The sequence below is a fragment of the Anas platyrhynchos genome, chromosome 3, assembly GCF_047663525.1.
Source record: "Anas platyrhynchos isolate ZD024472 breed Pekin duck chromosome 3, IASCAAS_PekinDuck_T2T, whole genome shotgun sequence".
Taxonomy (NCBI): Eukaryota; Metazoa; Chordata; class Aves; order Anseriformes; family Anatidae; genus Anas; species Anas platyrhynchos.
In genome coordinates, this window is record NC_092589.1 from 33206294 (window position 1) to 33227907 (window position 21614).

Sequence of the window (21614 nt, forward strand, 5' to 3'; positions counted from 1 at the left end):
AATCATCAGCATGTACAGGTTTGGTTTCTTTGAGTAGCCTGCAGGACACAATGACTTTGGAAATAGGGCCTAGGTTATGTGAATCATGGTGGGTAGACTATTCAAGATGTATTTTTGTATCAGTTGAAATACTGGTGACATGTGAAGTAAGAAGCATTCTGTGATGGACCACCATATGTCTGCATCAAACAGTATCAGATACTTTCACATCAGTAACTAAAGGTTTGAATCAAAGTGAGACACTGGATTCATCCCTTCTAGCTTATTCAAATGTTTTCATGTGGTTACACGTTTTTATTCTAAGTTTTGTTCTGCCTGTATTAGCGTGACTTGTGAGAGTTTACTTTAACTGGTAAACAAGGAATCATGCAACGGAACCTTTAAAAATCAATTAGAAAAAGGAGTCTTTAAGCCTGTATTAAAAATCACACTAGATCTACTAAACAAAAACTATCTTTTCCTTATGTGTTTGCTGCTTCATTGATGGGAATCATGTTTCTGAAATGTGTGAAAAGCAGTTTGGCAAAAGATCTCTGGGCTAGAGCTGGTTTTGCATTAATCCTATTTGAATGCAACTTCTTAATATTCACTTGCAGTACCAAAAAATACCTTGGTTCAAGATTCATTTTGTCAGACAAGCTGTCTGCAAGTATTCCTGAGGGATTTCTCTTCTCTTCCATCATCTTAATTACTGCTGAGATTGCTTTTGAGGGGTGTGATATTGACTTAGGTACACCCGAGTACTGGGCCAAACATTTTCTGTGTGTCCTCTTCCACTCCCATCTGAAAATGATGGTGAGAGGTGGCAGATAAGATGTCAAATGATGTCTTGTAATGGAAAGCAGGCACTACTGTGGATAGTAATAGGGTGTGTGGTATGTCTGTGTCAAAGTATTCATCTGTGAGTAAGGCAGGGCTCTGCTTTCCACTCTAGGTGGGTCCCACCTCAACCTCACATGGGACAAGCAGCTCTTATGTGAGAGAAGCCCTGCTGCTTGCAGCTTCTGCTGATCTGTCAACCTCAAAAGTCCAGTGCCGAAATGCTGCAGGGCAAAAAAAATCACAAATGCTGTCAATTGGAGCTCTGGAGGAAAAAAAAAGTGTGCTGTCATCACGGTCTGTGTGCCCCATCTATCTGCACTGAGCTTGTTTCCAGAGTCTGATGGGAGAGGGCAGCTCCAGGAGCTGAGGGCTATTGCCCAGCCGCACAGGTGAGGGTGGCTGTTCTCTTCTTTGGGTCTGGGCTGCAGACAGGGGCAGAGATCCTGTGCATCAGAAACAAGGAATGATTCTGCAAACAAATGGAGCCCGTCTGTTTCTTAAGACTGCTAAGGATCAAGCCGTGGTTCCTGTGGCTACGGAATTTGGCACGCTGAGTCTCAGAGCGCAGCTATTGCCACTTTTGTTCTTGTTGTTACGTGGGTTACCGCCGTGATTTGTAACATACACAGTGTCCAGGCTGTATTCCGGCTTCTCAAAAACAGGATGTATTATTGTTCTCAGAATTCTCAGGGAATTTTTTTCACTGTGTTTGCATGGCCTCCTAACCATGAAAGTGTCCCGAAAACTATTGAAGCTTCATCTTCCCTTGAAAGAATGTTAATAGTTTCTCTTCAGGAACTTCTCCACTTCCTTTGACTCTTATTGATACAGTTGCTCTATGGGATGATGGGTCAACTTAATAAATAAATTACTTCCTGGGGTTAATGACTATTCTTCCTCTGCTATTTTTATGGAGTAAAACGGCCATAAGGTTCCCATGGAGGCTCCCTTCTTCATATCTAAAATTGTTTTTGTTGTTTATTCGGTGTTCTTGTCAGCAAGATGCTCGGCTGACAGAAAACAAGCAGCTGGTTTCAGGGGAAGAAACATACCTGTGAGAGATGGCCTCTCCAGGTCACAAACTGGGCTTACCTGAACTGGTAAGCTCTTTCCAGGTGCTGTTTTTTTTCTTCACCCAAACAGGAAAAACTGCAGATTAACTGATGTACTGCATGTTTCCATGAGTGGAAAGTATTTGCACATCAGCATCAGTGTGCACATTTTATTTGCTGTCGATTTTTAGCCTGCCTTCAGTGTCAGACAGCTGACAAAGCAGTTTGTGTTTGGCTGTGACCTCCTGTACTGGAGAGCAGCTTCTGACGCTCTCTCCAAGGTGAGGCTTGTTGAATATCTCAGACTAAGGGCTGCTTCATGATCTGTTAACATCATAACTCTTCTTTCTTTTTTTTTCTTCCCGTCAGTAGGACTGACTGGGGAGGGGACATGAGTCAACCAAGGATCTGTGTTCCTTTTGAACAATACCTAAATGCATATATGACAAGAATTAATGTCTCCTTCCCTGTTATTGCTGGCAGGGTCAGTATTGTGTGGCTGATTGTGTGCCTGGGGTTCATTCAGCACCTGGTCCAGAGGTAGCTGCTGTGCCCTGGGGTCAATCAAATGGCCAGCCTGGTCAGTGTGCCTGTGGGTGGGGTGACTCGAGTACATTTGGGTATCTGCTTTCCGTGCACACCAGTGGTTGAGATCTGTTGTGTTCTGCATGGAAACGTGGCAGCCCATCTGTCTGTGAGTGCACTTGGTACAATGCAGCTCATTCACTTAGGCAATGCTTGGGGTGTTTGCCCCTCCTCTCCTAAAATGGAGGGGGTCTCTATAAGGGTTGTCTTATCAGTGCTTGTAGGGTTTTGTTCCCTCATTTACTTCTCCAAACTACATTTCAGCATTAGAAACCCTGCATCTTATGAGCAGGGAATGTTTGTAGACTGTCTGCTTCAGTCGCTATCTTTTTTTTTCTTTTTTTTTTTTTTTTTAAACCTGAGCAACAGCAACAAAACTTTGTAGCTGGAAGATGTTTTAACTTTTTTAAAGTCTTTTTGTTTATTTGTTTTTAGCAGAATGCATATTGAAATCTTGTATGTTGAGGATATATAAAACTGTGGTGAACTACTAGATGTTTTCACGAGATGAAAACTGCAGGGGAATATAGATTAATGTAAAGATGGAAAGTAGTTTTGTTCCTTTTGTCATTAGTAAAAGTTGCAGAGCATCTCTGTTTTGTAGCATTTGATTTGGTGGACTGGCCAGGTTGGAAAATGATCTGGCACTCCATAGCAAAAAATACGTAATGTCTGGTTTATTTTATTCAATCCTGCATAAAAGCGTGTATCTTGCTTAAATGTTGGAGTCTGTGGGATGTTGCTGTCTGTGCAATTGATCTAAGGAAACTGAGACTTTGTGGAACTTGCACTTGTGGTGGAACCCTAGATAGGGTTCTCTCTTTCTCAGAAGAGAGACTTCTCCCTTCTGGAAAGGGGGAAAAAATCTCATTGCATGTATCCCTCTAACCAGAGAACATTGCACGGTGGGAACATGGGAATTGCACATGTTTACTGGACTGAATCAAAAGTAGCAGAATTGTTTGAACACACTCATTCTAGCCTAGCTACCCCCCTGCAACTTGACAGCAAGGAGCATGATGTGTTTGAGCAGATCTCCTAGAGTGATGATACTCTTCCAGGAGTGCTGGGAAACTCACTTTTGGTCATATTACAGTATCAAAGGCCTGGCATCTTGCAGCACTTGTGTAGTAAAAAGTTTTCTCTGGAGTGAATTCTGTGATGCATTTTTAAACTGTGTTTAATTATGCCCTCTTTCTGACTCAGTTTTGACTTGTGTAACAGCTGCAGGTTCTCTCCAGTGTTCTCACTTCCATGATAAATATAACTTCGAGTATCTGCAGAAGTTATTTTGGTTAGAATAGCACTCATTTGTACTATAGCTATGCTTTTCCCCAAGACAAGATAGTTTTTCATACAGATGGAAGTAAACAATGCCAGTAACTATAGCAAAATGGGCAATAGAACAGCTGCAAAGCAAGATATTTGGCAATTCCCATAGTTTAGATTAATCTCTTATTTTTGAACCTATCTTGTTTAGCTCAATGTTGAATTTGAAGTAAATTGCACGCAACCCGAAAGCAGCTGAATTTTTATGCTGTAACTGAAATCAATACTGAATTTATTTGCTTGTTTATTTTAGATGAAAACTGGGATGATGATCAGCTCCTTGGATTTGAACCATGCAACGAAAACCTTGTAACAGGTTGTAACATAATCAATGGGAAATGTGAATGTGACACCATTCGGACCTGTAATAATCCATTTGAATTTCCAAGCCGGGATACTTGCCTGTCAGCCTTAAAAAGGATTGAAGGTAAGCACTTGTCTTCAGTAATTCCAAGTTAATTTTTCTGTGCCTTTTAATAGAAGTTAGAATCAAGTTAATATTTTTTAGAATGACTCGGTTAGTTTCAGGTATCTGTGGCCTTCTACATTTCAGAAAGCAATTATATGTTTTAAAGAAAGAGAGAACTTCAGTTTTAAGTCTGAAGCCGTTCTGTACTTCAGTGTACAGTTTGTGGTAGCTATCTTTGGATCTTGAGCTGTAAGTTAGTGTGGGAGAACTCTCTTTGGATTTATTGATGCAACTAATTGAAGCGTGGAAAAGTGCGAAGTTTTAATAGCAAAGAAGTAAAAAGAGGAGTAGAAGTTGTTGTTCATTATACTTATATCTTTTCTTACATGAAGGCATGAATTGCTATTTTATTTAGGTTTACCTAGTATAGTATTTATTGCTAGTACTTCTCAGTTTCCTTGTTCCTTTGATTTGTATTAGGTCACGTATATCTATGCTTCTGCACATGTACATGTCTGATTGTTGCTTATGGCTGAACTGAAAATGAAGTGGCTCAAACATATCCAGTTGTAATGAAATTCACGTGGTGTACTTTTAGGATTTTGAGCAGCTGTCAAAGGTCTGATCTCACGTCCTTTTTGTGATACTGTAATTACTGCTTATTTCCCAACGTGTCTGGAAACATGCAAAAGCTGATTAGTAGTTTGAACCCACTTAATTAGTCTACTCTAAATCAACGTTGAAAGTCACATGCAAAAGTAACATATTTCTAAGGATACTAGCCATATTTAAAGTTGCTATCTTCTCTGAGTTAAGGGAGTGTGATCTGATGTCATTTATCAAGGTTCCTTTTTTTGATAAGGAGCACTTGTAAGAAAATGTAGCTGGCAGAAGTATAGTCATTTATCATAATTCATGATGTTGATCCCTAAAGGGGTCCAAATGCTTTTTGTGTTGTTTTTGTTCGGTGTGACTTGTGTTTGAAAAGGAACAAGAGAGGCACAAATAATGTTGGCCTTCTGTTGTTGCTGAAGTAGAGGGCAGCAGCATATATGGGTTCTTAAGTAACCCTACTAACCAGTTCCCTTCTTACTTGTGAGTGTGTGATTAATTCTGTAGCAGTTCAGCTGAATATTTATTGTTGTGACAATTCATTGAGTGTTTAACTTGCCAATAGAGTCTGCTGCAGGTGTCTCTGGTCTTTTTTTTTTTTTTTTTTTTTTTTTTTTCAGATACTGAAGAAATTGATTTAGTTTGTGGAATGGCATAAATAGAGCAGGTTGATTTCTTGAGGGGCTTGCCCTCAGGAACCTCTTGTTTCTTTCTTGCCTACTGTGTGTAAATGCTTTATCCTTTTTTCTGCAAATATGCACACAAAGATACTAACTGGGGAACATGAGAGCATGGTTCTTATGCTAGGATTAGGAAATGAATGCTAGCTGCTTATGGAGTGTGTTTCTTCTGGTGTATCTTCTTGTCTTGGTGTTTAAAATATATGCTTTGTCCTACACCTAAGCTAATGGAAAGGAGGAATAAATTTTTTTTTCCCCTTGTATGTGCCTCAAGTATTTTTGGTAAGCAGAATACTTGAGGTGGTATCTGCTGTTTGAGTGCTTCAAGCTTTCAGGCTTTTCAAGTTCATAGTCTAGAAGTTGAATTTGGCTATTGGGAAAGTCAACTTGAAACACGGCTTAGGTAGTGTACAAACCAGAGAGCACTCTGAGCATTTGAAAATGGAGCAATCTTATCTAAGTTCCTTCAAGGTAAACCGAGCTTTAAACTGTAGGGCCATGCAAAAAGGGATTCATAAAATTGCCGAAGTATGTCTAAGACTTTCTTGGAATCCAATATTCTGATGTATACTTCACTCCTCTGGCTTCTCTGCTAAAGATAACAGCAGGAGGATATGAAACCGGTCACTTAAGTGTTGAAATACCATAATTAATAGTCTGCTGCCACAAACTGAGACTAAGTATTTGAAGTGTAACTTCCCTCTCTTCGCCACACTTTGTTTGGATAATTAAAGATATGTTGTGATTAAGAAGATAAAAGTTGAGGACCTGAATGATGGATACACCATACAGTTTCTGAAAAAGATCTCACAGAAGAAAAGTACCAGCTAAGCAGCTACTTCCATGTGGATTCTGGATACTTACTAAGCAGCTAAGAATGGTTTGTGCTGTTCAGTGACGTATGTCATTCTGCAAGGTTTTTAATATTCTACCCAAGCTTATAACAAATGTTGATAAGCATCCATAACACTGTTGAAGCAAGGGTAGATTCTTAACCCCTTCCTGCTGAGCAGAGAATTGGTATAGTAATTTTTCCAATTCTGAAGATGATCAGGGTGGGCAAGAAAGGAAGAAGGTCCTATCAAGTGAACTTATTTTATTGGTAGTACTGCTCTTCAAAAGAGCTGAAAAGCATCTAGAATTTTACTGAATATTCAGCAAGTTGGAACCAAGGAAATAAGAAGTATATAATGACATATAGATAAATTCTGCGTCAAGTAACTTCATTAACTCTCTCATAGTTGTGCAACTTTAATCTTGGGCTGTATGAATTCATTTAATGGAGGACCCTTTTTTTCATCTTTCTACGCAGTTGACGTAATGGCATCATAGAGGCCAGTGCTCAGTTAATGTGACTTGTTTGTTCTAACTAAAGTTTAGTTCTGTGGCTTTCTTTTTTTTTTTGGGGGGGGGGGAGGGGGTGGAGAGGGAATGGAAGGGAGGGAGGCTTTCTTTTTTTTCTTTCTTTTTTTTTTTTTTTTTTTTTTGAAGAAAAAAAGGTTGTAGTTAAGCTGTTTCAGTGGCACTAAACGTGTGCAGGTTCATGCATAGGAGACGCAGGGGCTCACGTGCAGTTGCCAGTTCTATCAACCCGTCCAGCTAATGAAAGCTAACTTTGCCTGCATATGTGGAATCTGACCATAAATACTTTCTGGCAACTAACAAGCAGTGAGCCAAAATCAGGAGTTCTATTTCCAGATATGAAAGGGTATGTGCTAAAGAGTCGGTTCTCCTTCATGTACTTTGGTTTCTTCTATCTTCTGTACTTGCACTCTCCTTTTCAAATGCCTCCTCTAGTTGTCTTTTTCTTTTAATCTAGTTTGTCTCTTACTTAAGCTTTTCAGCCTGTGTGTGGTCTTCCCTTCTGGGCTTGCTGTCAGTTGTAGCTTGCTTACTCAGCTAACACAAAGTTTTCCCATTTGCTTTACGTAGAATATTTTTTTCCCTATCAACTCGTGTTTGCCTGCCTTCCTGGGCTCCTCGTATTACTTTCTCTATTCATCTCGCCCTGCCTTCTTTTCTTGCTCTCTTTGCCTACCTATTTCGTACTCTGCACCTTCAACTCACTTGAAGTTGTCTCACGTGCCTGGTGTGGTTTGTGCATCTGTCCTTCCTTCCCCAAATTAGACTGTATGGGCTCTAACCTCATGTTTCTTAAATGTCACTGACAAGACCAGAAAACCATGATCTTTGTTCTGTCTCCCAAAGATTTGCTCTGTTCTGAGCTGGAGGAACCTATAAATAGGGAGAGTCTTTTTGATCTCTAATGTATGCATGTAACTTCTCTAAGGGTCCTGATAGTCATTTGCAAGGAAGTCCTGAGAGGATAATATAGGTTCTCAATAATGCAGGTACTGAAGAAAGTTTTTATACCCACTCCATGCCCTTGTTTTCCTAAGAAAGGTAGGATTGAATACATGTGAAATAACTGGTTTTGTTATTGAACTTAGTTACTGACAACTGATCCCTTAGTGTAGATATACTGCAACTGTTCAAAGGCTTTCTACTAGAATAGAGTATCATATAGCAGAAAGCCCATTTATGCCATAGATGTCTCCCAACCCCATTACCAGGTTGCCTTCTCTGCATGGACTTTTTGTATGAAAGGTTTGATAGAGGTCATGAATTATCCTATTATGAGGAAATGCACACGCTTTGTGTTAGAAAGAAACTTCTGGAAAAGCTATCACGTAATTAAATAATAGATTCATGTTGTTTGTTGTGGCTGGTTTAAAATGCTTTTGTGGTTGGTTATTGTCTTGATGAGTGCCTGCTCTGATATAGTTAAGGAAATCCTGTGTTCTTGAACTTAGAAAGCTTGTTTTTATTCAAGGGACTGATGATGACGGCAGCTTAGTTGAGCTTAGACCACTGGAGTGGATTGTGGAAAATATGACCAGCAGACAAAAAGTACAGAGAATGCCATCTGTCTGCTGAGGCACAGGCAGAAGTCCAATAAGCTGCATCGACTGGCTCGTGCAGCCCCAAGAGTGGTTAAGAGTCTGCTAAGAGTTAACTGTAGGCAGTGTAGAAGAGGCAGTTCTTTTGGGTTTTTCTGTGAGATCAGGAGAAGGGATGGGGAGAGAGAGGTAATTTTATTCAGTATACTTTTGTAGGGCATTGGTAGGTATTGTAGCATTGGAAGCTTGCTGTGCAGTGTCAGACCAGTTGTCTTGAAATCTTGCATAGAACATACAAAGAGCCACTAGGAAGTCAATCTGAAGTGATTTAGTCTCAGCAGTTTCAAAGACTGTATGGGATCTTTTTCTCCCTCTCTGCCAGGCTATGGCAGAAGTTTAGATAGTCCAGGAACTTGAGGATGTTCTTGAACCTGTTCCTTTTCTTCTGCCAGAGCAGTTCAGAATCTGTGTTCCCGTGTACTGCCCATGGAAAGGGAACGTGCCTTGCCCTTTTTCCCACTCAGGAAGTGGCAATTCTTTGGGAGTGATAATTTGCTCTCTAAAGAATGTTCACTACTGAAGCAGCGGCTTTCTCTTCCTCTGAGAAGTGTGTGTGTGGGGAAGTCACAGGTCAAAGGCATCTAGTCTTGATGGTGCTTTAGGTTTGGATCTCTTCAACTGGATTGACTGAAAATGTCAGACTGCCCATTGCTTCAAAGAGGAGAAATTTCCTGGTATTAGCCTTTTTCTTCAAAACTGTTTGATGGCAGTATGTGTTTGTGTCACATCACTACCTGATATTAGCCAAAGTCAGAGGTGTTGTTGAGTACTACAGAGAGCATAACAGCCACCTGTGATAGGAAAGGTGTTTTTTTAAGTTACATTAATGTAAAGTTCCCCTCAAAGAGGGGAGACAAATTGACTTTCTTTATCATTTTGTACTCTAGCACTTACTTATTTTACATGAAGAGTTAAACCCAGTCTTTTCTCAGAATATGTAGAGAATAAAAATTTGTGCAGTTTTTTGATGGAAGATGTGGTTAACACTTTCAGTAAAAGAACACCATTTGCATCTCTGCATGTAAAATCTGCTGATATTGGCATTGAAACTCTTACTTTAAAACAGTTGCTTCTTAGTTACTTGGCTTGCACCTTCCCAAGCCATTCACTGCTGTCCTTCATAGGTGAAAGGAAAAGGCTTTAAAGTTGCTGGTGTCTTTTAAGCTGTTTTATTGCAACATACTCCTTGCATTCCATTATTTTTTTACATGTAACTGAATAACTTTATACTGGCAAATGTTGCAGTACCTGTCAGACCAGTCTTGGAATACCAAATATGAGAAGGTAATTTCATTCTAAATGCTTGTTTGCTTGTTAAATCTGATTTTGTGTTAAACTTCACTTGTGTGGTCTTAATGTCTGATGCTGCGTTGAAAAACTAGAACAGTAAATCCAGCTTTATGCTGAATTATCAGGCAAGGAGGGGAGCAAAATACTTTCAAATGTGTTTAATCTGATGCACTTTCCACTCCCCTCACATAACAATTAACGTATGTTTTTGCTCAAATAACTGAACTTTGAAGATTGGCATGTATTTGCAATAAGGAATGTGATTGTGGCAGAGGTCCAGATTTTACCCTTGAATGTGCTTGAGAGCCAAGTAAATGCATCTGAAGGCAAAATTTCTCATAAAATATGGAGGAAAATAGCACCATACATTTCTTTCTGAATGCACAGATACAGGAGGAAAAAATCATTTGATGTGGAAATGATACAGATTGGGAATGCTGATTAAAAAAGTGAATATATTTAAAAAACAAACAAAAAAACCCTCCCTCTCCACACAAAAAAGAACAAACGGGGGGGAGAACTAAATGAACTCATGAGGGGTCTCGTGAAAGCGGGACATCTGGCAGTGCAGCTGACTTAACAGCATAACTGAACAGTTTAAATTTGCAGGACTTCTCACTTTTCTCGACTCTAACTCCTCATAACTGCTCCCTGATCAAGGAATTATAATCTTTTCCTAATATATTGAATTCTTTTTAATCTTGGCCTATTTTTAATGAGTTGTCACACAACATCTGTTCCACAAAATTTCAAGCTAACATTAAGAAAACTTTACAGAAGATTGAGAAACATACCAAAAGCAGAAACTGGCTTTCATATTTCTGCATTGATGTCTGGATACTTATATTCTAACTAAGCCTAATTTTAAATAATGCTGTTCATATTAATGGGGAAACAGTGTATTGCAGAGACTGTTAGGAGAGAAGATTGAATAAAAAAAAAAAAGAAGGCGGCTGGTTTATATAAAAAAAAAAAAAAAGGAAGAAAAAAGAGGAGTGCTATCACTGTGGATATGTCTTAAAGTATGCTGTAACTTTAAATTTTTTTTTTTCTTTTCCACTTTTTGTAAGTGTTTCTGCTGTGTAGGAACTGAACTTATTTTCCTTGTGCTACACTCGTTTGTCTGGGTTATTGTGCAGATGCCACTCTTGCCTTTCCTTCTTGCACATCCAAATCCCTTGAGTATATAACATTTACGGAAAAGATACTGGATCATCATTTTCTAACACTTAAGTTTCCTTCAGACTTGCAGCTTCCATGATTACTGTGAACAAAGTGTAACATTAACTGTAGGCCCTGAGTTAGGTCTGTGTGATAACAGCATCCTACAAAGCTAGCAATCAGATGTTGATGGTCAAAGCACTGTTCCTGGAGACAAATACTTCTTTGTCTTACCTTTTTCTGCTTCAGATGCTTACCTGCTTTCATCTGAAACTGAATACAAAGTAATAGATTGTACCTGGACCCTCTCTAAGAAAAAGAACAGGACAAGTGTCTTATAGCTGGTAGGATCTTGCTTTCAGTGCCTTCCAAATGTTCTTTCCCCTGTTGGCATGTAGGCTGTTCTGAACGACATACATCTTTACTGCAGTGGCAAGTTACAGATTTTAATGAAACCTTAACTCCTGTTTAAGTTGGGGAAGGGTGCAAATGGAGCAGGTGACTCTTAGCACAAACAGGTACAGTGACTGTTTGAGTACAGAAACACAAACTTCCAGGTACAGTGTTGATTCTAATGATCAGAAGTTATCTACACGTGACAGAAGAGACCTGAGCAAAGATCTGGAATTCAATGGTGTATAAACATTAGGCTAACATTGCATGCCATCAGGAAGCTATATTCCTGTGGTGCTTGTGCTGGGTCACAGGTCTTGTTCTGACAGGGCAAGACTTGTTTGCTTATGTGTGGTGTTGATGCCAGTAGAGATGAGTGAGTGTTAGATGAACATAGCCAGTGATTGCGCTATCAGTGACTGGTCATTAAGACAATTTTAATACAATAGTTATGTCACTATAAATAGAAGGAAACACTTTGGAGGGAAATAACAGCTTTTTTGTTTGATCACTTCAGTAGACTTCATAGTTGTCCCTTTCATTTTTTTTCTTTCTTTCTTAAAGATCTGTCTCAGAATCCTTGTAAGTTCTGAATAGCTGCATATCAAGGTGACAAGCCATTTCAGTTCCAAATTTCCAATCTTAAGCCTTGAGTTATTTTGTGAAGGTTATTCTTTTTAAAGAAGAAGGGGGGACGGGGATGACAGCACAACCTCTTCCCCCACACGCACACTGTGCAGTTTTGACAGTGTGAAACAAACTATGTGCAATAGATTAAAGTTACCTGCAAAACTGTTTGTCTGTGACAAGATGTAGGGATACAAACAAGAGTTTAAGCAAGGTCCTAAGAACCTGTTCATTTCTGGAAAAAGCTTTAGGAAAGGTGAATGATCCTTTGTAGAGGATGGACAGTAGGAGAGGAAAGGAGACAAGTAAGAGCAGTGTTTCCAGAAAACTGCCATTGGCTCTACATCAGAACATCCTGCAGATAGGATGCTTAGTAAGCTTGCTTTTTGCCCCAGCAGATGTTAAGCAGAGCAAGGATACTCATGTAGCTGTCCCAGCTGCACTTTTCAAGATGCTTGAGAGTTTAACTCAGTGAATGCTTTTCAACTTAAACATTCCAAAAATGTGAGTTTGTTTTTAATCTGTATTCACTGCTCAAAGATGAAGCACTTCTTCCCCCTCCTCCATACAAAAGCATTTGCTAATTAATGCAGTAATAGATGTCTCTACCAAGTAACTTGCAAATGTGAACATCTTGCTCTGAAAGGAAGCAAATGATTAATATTTGCAATAGAACTAATATTAGTCTAGTAAGAAAAACAAAACTATTTCCCTACTCAAAATGTTGTTTTTCCAAAAGTTGTAATAATATTTAAAGTGTTCTGTGCATTAACTTATTTAACATGGGACTTGGTTTGCTTTCCTCACTGTTATTTTTGTGTTGGTAAATGCAATTTACCAAAATTTTTATTGCTGATCATGCTTTTGGGATCTAGCTGGCTGCCTCCTTAGCAATCTTCAAGCTAAGGTTCCTCTCAGCACTGCTATCAGCAGCAGTGCTGATCTGCAGGGGAAGAAGCTTTAGCTTGTTTCAAGATTCAGTGGAAGTGTTGGGAACGTGCTTCGTTCTTGTACCACTTGCTCAGTTGGTTAGTCAATTTTGGTTATACATTGTGACTCATTTCAAACTGGAGACTTGGACTTCTTCTTTTCCTCTTCCTTCATCCTGCTGAAAAGGCTACATTTCTTTCTATGTCAACTGAATAGCGCATCAGGTCTGTCTGTGAGCACATTTCCAGGAAACTGTCCTGTCGTTATGTTCCTGGGTGTAATAATTTCTCTGATAGAGGTATACCCTCAGAGAAGGGCTCTGCTATTATAATAATTAAAATTCACGTCAGAATCCCTACGGATGTGTGGCTAGCTACTTCTCTCATCTGCCCATTGGGATGGGTGGAATGATGTTTTGTTTTTTCGTTTTTTTTTTCCCACTGCTAACCTTTCTTCTCTGGTTTGTTACTCGATGCTATGTCCTCTCCTTTCATAAAGGGGTGGTGGGGGGTGCAAAATAACTTTTTTTTTTTTTTTGTAGCTATGACTGCCTCAATCTGTCTCTGTCTATCTGAAATCCCATTAAAAAAAAGTGTAAGCAAGAGCTGCTTGATTGCCCTTCTCTCTCTCTCTCTCTCCCCCCCCCCTCCAAAAAAAAAAAAAAAGCAATCTTTTTTAATAAGTTTCTGTTACAAATTTCTCACTGTACCCTTGAGTATTAGCAGGGGTACATCTCCCAATGTAAACTAAGTCCAAATGTGTGTTTAGGAAATTACCTAATTGTAATGGGCTCTTTACGATTCAGTACCTTTCCCCTGTGACATTGCAATGAAATGGTACTCTAGCTGGTATCCTTACAAGCTGAACCTGAGTGTAGATGGTACATGTGTGCCCTCTATGGATACTTAAAAATAAAATATTTGCACTCTGAATACTGGGGTGTCTATTCACTCCAAATATATTTTTGGCACTTCTGTACTCCTGGTCTCTGATGGATTATTCTACCCAAGTAGTTGGGGTGAAGCACTGACCTTGAGGTTGAGTGACCTCAAAAAACAAACAAATAATTAAAAAAAAAACAAACAACAGGCATTCTTAGCCACAGTGCAGACAATTAATAGCTCTGCCCCCTCCTGAATCCCAGTGCATGCTCTTACCTTTTGTTCTAGGTTCCCTCGAGTTGTTTCTTCTTCTTTTTTTTCTTTTTATTTAAAAAAAAAAAAAACTTATTTAAATCCACAAAGTCTTCCTCCTTCATTCATAAAGTAACGTGCATGACATGCATTAAATGGCTCATCTAGAAATAGATATTATGTCAACTTATGCTAACAGAAGTAAATTCTGCCCTTCTATCCAGATGAAGCAAAGCTTTCAGTAACTTTTAACTTCTATTAGGAAAAGAACATATAGTACTTTTGTATGATCAACTTTGTTCTAGAGACATGTAAAAATTGTTGTCATAGTGACAAACCAATCTACATAATTTAAGGTGCTGGAATTTAAATGACTTGTCAGATACATATGCCAGAATCTCAGTTTCTATAAATGAATGAATTAATATTTTAAATGTTAAACATGTTTGGCACTGGCATGAAATCTTAGGAGGGCAAAGAAAACACATCCTTGATTTAATAAATAAATAGAAAAATAAAATATACTGGAAACTTAAATGTGCTTTTGACCTTTGGCTAGTAGATACAGTCACATACTGTAGTGGAGGAAATGCCTGACATTCTAGCCATCTGAGCTGGGGCTTCCAGCTCTTTGGCACACTTACGTGTATAGGTCTGAGTCGTTTTTTTTTTTCCCTCTTCAGTTGTCATTGCAGAAAGGAATAGGGGACAAAGTAATGCTAAAAGCAACCTGTTTTGCCTTTCTGTAATATGTATTAATTGTTTTATGAGAGTTGGGAACATGAGATCCCAATCCCTTGTATGCTTTTTAGAAGCATGGCTAGAAGATGAGAATCAAGATTCTACAAATTAAATAAAAAATAATGCATTTTGAAAAGCAGATTTGGATGCTTTTGAAGAAAACTGCTTCAAACACTTTAAAAATAAACAAACTTGTGACTGGTTTCTTATCCAGAGTTCTAGTATGATTTATCAAAGTGTAGAATAAAGTAACTCTTGTTAAACAGTTTTTTTCATTATTTTGCTATTATAGCATGTGGGTATACCTTACCTAGGAAAATCACATCTGACATAAAAATAAAATCATGATCTGAATGCTGCTTCTTTTCAAAAGTTTTGAACTCTGCTCCAGCATCTGCTGTAGCACTACAGCATATATTTTAGTCTGGGTCACTGCTCTGAGTGCCCAGTCCTTACCCACCCTCTGCGTGTAAGCTGTTGCCTTCAGCTTCCAGCCTGAATAACTGGCTACCTCCTGCTAGGGCTTTGTTGTGCTGCAAAGTAGGCACACTTGGTAGATGGACAAACACCTTGAGCCTGGAACTCACCTGCCAGAGCTACAAAGGTACTGGGAGATAAATGCTGTCACTTTGAACTACAACTGTCACTGAATGTGGTATTTGCAGCCACTAGAAATCTGGAATAAGAACTGAGTAAAGAAAAACTTATCCTGTCTTCCCCAGTACCTGAAAATATCAAGTGAACCGAAGAAAGGCCAAACTGGAGCATGTGTGTTTGGGGAGGGGGTGGTGGTGAAATGGGAAGAAATTATATTGTCAACTAATTAAGTCCCATATGAGATTGTCCTTGTATTAGGGACTTTACCTTACTACTGTGCTCTGGAAGTTCCTTATACTACAGCTGAATTTGGTCAGAGCTGTTCAGTGCTAACATGTGCAAAGAGATTAAGTGAAAGCTACAACAAAGATGTACCTTCACTATACCTTATCCCCAGCTTCTTTTCAATGATACCCTGATGTTTCAATAATGTCAGTAGCTTTCTGCACCTAGACTACAGCATGAACACTCGCTGTAAGAAAGCCTAAATGTGCTGAGCTGAAATTGGTTTGGTTTAGGCAGCTGCAGACAGAAGAATCTTTGTCTGGCTTTTACTCACTTGTGAGGCATTGCTTTGCCAACACATTTATTCCAACAATCTCTGTTTTCCTTCTCGATCCTAGGGAATATTGCTGTGAAAGCTGCTAGCTTGTTGACAAGGGAGAGCGAGCTTTGCTTTCTAGCAGAAACCTAGCATGTCTTTACAGCTGCAGTCCACAAAACTCATCGCTGAGTGATCAAACATGGTTTCACATCATGGTACACGTGCACTGCTTTTCATCACTGTGGTAGTTTTTACATGCTTGTTTTACAGCTAGACCTTACACAGCTGAATTCAAATCTGTGGAATACAGAGCAAGAAGTGAAACTTGCTTAAACCTTTTCTTTTCAGTTTTTTGGACTAAAGTCCATCACAGATCTGTACGTTACCACTAGTTTTGTAGTCTTGATTTACTTGTGGCCTCCTGTGGCAGATTTTTTTTTTCCCCTTACTGTCAAGTGGGATAATTGTAATAGAGGTCTCAGCTAAGCAACTATAGGAAGAGTGAAGGGATCTTTATGGACTTTGTGGGAAAAAAAAACTTTGAAGGTAAATGAAGAACGTCAAAGGATAAGACTTTGAGCTGTGTTAATGATATTGCTTTGGTGTGCGTTTTTTGTTTGCTAGTTTTGTTTTTGTGTCCTCTCCGGGGGCTCAAACCTCAGTGTTATTTACTATGCATCTGTAGCAGATGTAGCCCAGAAATGCTAATGGATTACTAGGATTAAGGAAGTTGATAAAGTCAGGGTGGAACCTAAAGTATCTCTGAGGGATATAGCCTAGTAAGATTGAGGTCATTTCAAAGTACTCTCTCAAAACTCCCACGGAAGAAATGTATCTGTTTGATAAGGAATGGAGTTGTTGGCTACCTGGCTACGTCTGTGTGAAGCGTGTTCTCTGAATATCTTTGATAAGATTTTTGGTTTGTTTTAAGACAGACAAACCCAAAGAAAGGTATGGTATACTACTCTGTGCTTTGTAGTCTGGTGTTTTGGTCTGATCCTGAATAAGTTGAATGAGTGATCCTTCCTTTCTCATCTGTTTTGTGTAAACAAAGACTGACCTAGTTTAGGCATTAAAATGCTTCTGGCTTTGAATCCCAAAGGGGAAAGGGGGCTTTTGAGTTCCTGGCCTGATGAAAAGAGGAATTTCTGCTAGCCTGTTGCCTTATGGAGTTTGTGCCTCTGTGCTCCAGTGGCCCTGCCTCTGCTGCCTTGGCATAACTGTCCATGGGTCCATGCTGTAAACTGAGCAGGGGAATTACTTACGCTGATAGTACTGACAAACTCTTTATTGACAAACTATAATTCAGGTGGTATCATGAGGGAATGAGGCTTTAATGACTCTGCTTTTGCTCTCAGCCTCTGCCTTTACCTTTTTCCCGGCCATGATAATTTTTGAGATTTATCAGATTCTACTGGTTATGACAATTGGTAGAGATCTCAAAGATGATATAATTCTGCAGCCATTGAAATTGACAATTGACTATGAGAGAGACCATAAGAAATGAAATCAACTTTAGTACTAGGCAGCAGAGAATCTACATGAGCTGCAAGTGGGATGAAAAGACATTGTGAATATCCAGACAGCTAGAAAAGCTTCAGTTGAAACTCATTGTCTTAGGTGCTACACGATCCAATTCTGGATCCTTGTGGCTTTCTTTCAGGATTGGCAGTTTCAATGCTCTGTATTCTGTTTTGTGCTGTTAAATGCTTCTGGATTAAAACAGTAATAATGAAGGAATAATAGAAACAATAATTTGAGGCTCTAAATGCCACTAGGTGGCAGAACCCTTGCATCTATTCTGTTGTCTGTTGTGTCTCTTTCAGTGTCTTTATTCTCCATGTGTGAGTGTTATCAATGATGCTGTTCATCTGTAGTGTAATGAAAACAAACGTCAGTGGTGTGCTTAGATGCTATCTTAATAGGGCTCAGATTGGTTCTTGTTGCTGGAAATGCTCTCAACATACTTTCCTTTGTTGTTCAAACTTTATGCCCTGTTACTCAAAGCAGTAGCTTGCATTTTTAAGAAGAGATTGGACTGTGCACTTAGTCACATGGTCTGAACTTTTGGGTAGACCTGTGCGGTGTCAAGAGTTGGACTTGATGATCCTTAAGGGTCCCTTCCAACTCAGGATATTCTATGATTCTATTCTATGATTTAATTGCCTTAAGTTGTCCACATGACTTTTTTTTCTCCCCTGCTCTATTTTTTTTTCATATGGTTAATAGATCAGAAATGAAGAAATGACAAAGCGATGTTTAAAAGAAATGTGTTTTAAGGACCAGCAGAAGTGGCAGGGCTATGAAGATGGTGAATCTGGGTTTAACCTACAGTGGAAAGCACAGTCTTTGAATATCGGAATCCTAAAGTACTGTGAAGAAATTCAGCCCTATTGGTGAGATGTTTGTAGCTGAATGAAGCTACATCTTGAAAACTAATGCAATTCGAAGCAGTAGTTTTCATTCCTCTTATGACAATCTTTATTGGGGTTCTTAGTGCTAGTCTGCGGTTGCAGTGTGGTTGTCATCCACCCAGTGTCAGACTATCTTAACTTCTTTTTATTGTTCTTTTGACTCATGGAAGAGCTGGGGAGAAAGCTGAGAACAGGGTTATTGCTTGCCTGCACTTACTGGTAGCGATCCATCTGGGTCCTAGGTGTAGAGACAATAAATTCCGCAAGTATACATGTACTTCTATGTCTTCATGTTGTAGTACTTGGGGTGTAGTACTTATCTTGCATTTGGAGATACACTGGGAAAGCCACATCCTTCTGATCTACTTCAGAAGTTTACTGTTTTTTGTTTAATAAGGACCTCAGTGGTTGGATGCCTAGTAATGAATCTGATAAATACTGAATAATATATCCAAAGGAGTAGTATGGTTTTTTTTTTGTTTGTTTGTTTTTAAAGAGGCTGTAATTTAGAGACATATTTTAGTTATTTCAACTTAAAGTATTAATACTCATTAATATGGAAGTGTCAAATTTCAGTGATTTAATGAAGATTTTCAAAAGGGTTACTTACTTACCAGAATGTGATATCTACTCTGAATATTGTTGCAGTTGACACTCCAATACAACAGGACAGTTTGTTAATATAGATATTTTTGTTCATCTATAAAGAAATATGAAGGGATGTCAGTTTATTCTGTTTAATGGGTTCCTGACTGTTAGTTTACTACTTAATTTTGCAGTTCTGGAATAATTATATGAATGAGAATGTGTAGCATTTGGAGGAATTGTACAAGTCTCTTATCTCTCAGTAAGTCCAAGCAAGAGTTTTGCTTTATGCAAAAGATTTTCTTCTAGTGCTACAGTCAGCTGTGCACAGCCTTCTTACTGCTTCCCCTCTGAAACACATCTGCTCTGCCTACTCCTAACTATCTTTTCTCCAGCTCCCTTACATCAAATCAGTCTTCTTTTCTGATGATGATCTTGGGCATGCCCACACCTCATCATACCTTGCTCCTCACGTCATCACCTCGGGATCTGCTCTGACCAGCCAATCAGTAAATGCAAGTGCTACTGCAGCTACCATCTAGCTCTGCAGTACCACTTTCAGGATGTGTTTTCAATATTTGGGACATTCTGCTCTAGTTAGCGTTAGGTATAACTTGTATTAACTTGTGTTCTAATCTAGACAGTGTGGTGGATTTCTTTTTTTATGTGTGTTTTGTTTTTTTCTTTTTTAAAGGAAATCAGAGGCTTCCAAATGCAGGCAGTGTGGCCTACCTTGGAAAGCTCTCTATGGGTGGATATCTGAAGCTGGTTTATCTCTACCATTCCTTTAAAGTCATCATTGTTTGATTGAAGAGTCTTTGTGAAATGTATAAGGGAATGTCAAAGGAAGTACTGTGGAAGAAAGAAATTCTGCCAACAGTTTGGTCTGCTTACAGGAACCTACTTTGGGTGTAGGTTTGCTTATCATCATCAGATGTCATCTTTTGGGATTTATTTGTCAGCTGTTTTTAATAAGATATCATTTTTAAATATATATTCATATGCTGACAGAAATGCCTGAAGTATGTGGGTGTTCAGGATTTTGTGTATGGTTTCAGTCTTCTATCCTGTTCATGTCATCCAACTCAGTATAATGGCTACATATAAACTAATAAGAGGTCATTCAGCAGGTTTTATTTGTGGTATAAGAACTGTAAGTGTGTGTGTGTATATATAAAATATAGACTTGTTTTTGAAGATTACATAGCTGTAATGTATGCCTTCAAGTTTCTAACTTGAAGTTATCACTTTCCTACTTCATGTAACATTTTTAAGTTGATGTTTCTTAAAGGTTTGTGAGGAGGTTGGTTGTTACACTGACAGCTATTTGAATCGCAAAACTTTGATTCTTAGAACTTGATACTTCTTGAAGACTGCTTTTTGTGCAGAAGAATCCTTAGTTTCAGAAAGAAATGTGTTTATAGATGTTGACTCTGCTTCCTGGTGCCATCGTTGAGAGTAGCTGATGGTGGACCTTGTTTTTTTAAAAGCTTCGATATGTGAGGTGTATGTGATGCCTGGTGATTTTCATATGGTCGTTTCAGTCAGTACACAACCTGGCATATTGATCTGGTGTTGAAAGCAAGTATGTAAGAAGCCAATAAACTGTGTGCAAGAGTGATGGGTGGGTGTAACATCTCAATGTTGTTGACTCTTCTGTAGTGTGGTGGTGACTTCTGATGTGAAGCTATAGTGGAGATACAAAGAGAGAACAACTTAAGGTGGCACAGCAAGCCTTGCCAGGCCCAAGGTGATGAGGAGTTCAGAATCCCACAGTATATAGTGTTGGCAAGGGCAATTACTGGAAAAAAATGTTGTGGGCATGTAAAGATGTGGAAATTCTACTGATAACGTCCCAATGCAAGTACAATGCAAAAGATTGTTGTCAATTATACATTCAGAGAAAAAGCATTAGAGTTGGAGGTGTATTTCTCTTCTGTTGATGAGGGAGTGGCAAACGCTGAGAAGTCCTCTTTTGCAGCAGACGGCTTACGTGGGGTCCCAATGGGTTTTTGGCTGTATAGAGAGGGGAGTTGGGAATCCACACTGAAGGGAAATGTATTGGGCTTTATCAAGATCTATCTCCTTGTTTTGGAGACTGAAATGTAATATAGTGCCTATGAAATACTGACACACATTTGCTTTAAAACACTGTTTTGTCCAAACACACAGGATTGTACTAACTGATACTGTACTAGTGCAATGGGCTTTATTTAGAAATGGTGTTTCTGAATTCCTGAAATGATGATGATCCTTCAGTCATTCTGAAACTGGAGACAGAAGACCGATACTGTGCTCTTGTATATCTAGATTGCGTCTGTAGTCTTGTCAGCCTTTGGAGTTTCAAGTCAACTTCCATATGAAGTAGTTTAGTTTCAGCCTTGCAATTCTTCTTCTAGTTCACAGTAGATGTAATCACCAGCTGGGCTGTACTTGTTTTAATTCCACGATATAGCTTATGGAATGTTCTTTTTCTGCTTGTTTACAAGAGTGCCTTTGGGGAGCAATACTTTGGTCTTGCCCTTTGTCCCCCTTAGGGACTGATGCCACCCTGGGCTGTTGGTTTCTAATCTGTTCTGTGACCCTGCATGGTCAAGAAGCTAAAGAATAAAGTGTTGTAGGGACTTCATGCTGGGTTAAGTGAATTAGATTTGGACTGTGCAGTCAGTGGTTCTTACCAGCTCCAGCACGATCCTTTTTAGCAGGTGGATTATGTCTATCAGCTCTGCAGTTCCTCGCTTCCATCAGTC

The 21614-nt window shown here is 39.1% G+C and overlaps 1 protein-coding gene across 1 annotated transcript in view; it reads left to right on the forward strand.

Annotated features, from left to right (window-relative positions):
• The window catches only part of CRIM1 (cysteine rich transmembrane BMP regulator 1), a 180875-nt gene that overhangs the window by 11712 nt on the left and 147549 nt on the right, over nt 1-21614 (forward strand). The window contains exon 2 of the mRNA XM_005022232.5: nt 4042-4215. Within this exon, the coding sequence (XP_005022289.2) occupies nt 4042-4215 (174 nt within the window). The remainder of the gene's footprint in view (nt 1-4041; nt 4216-21614) is intronic.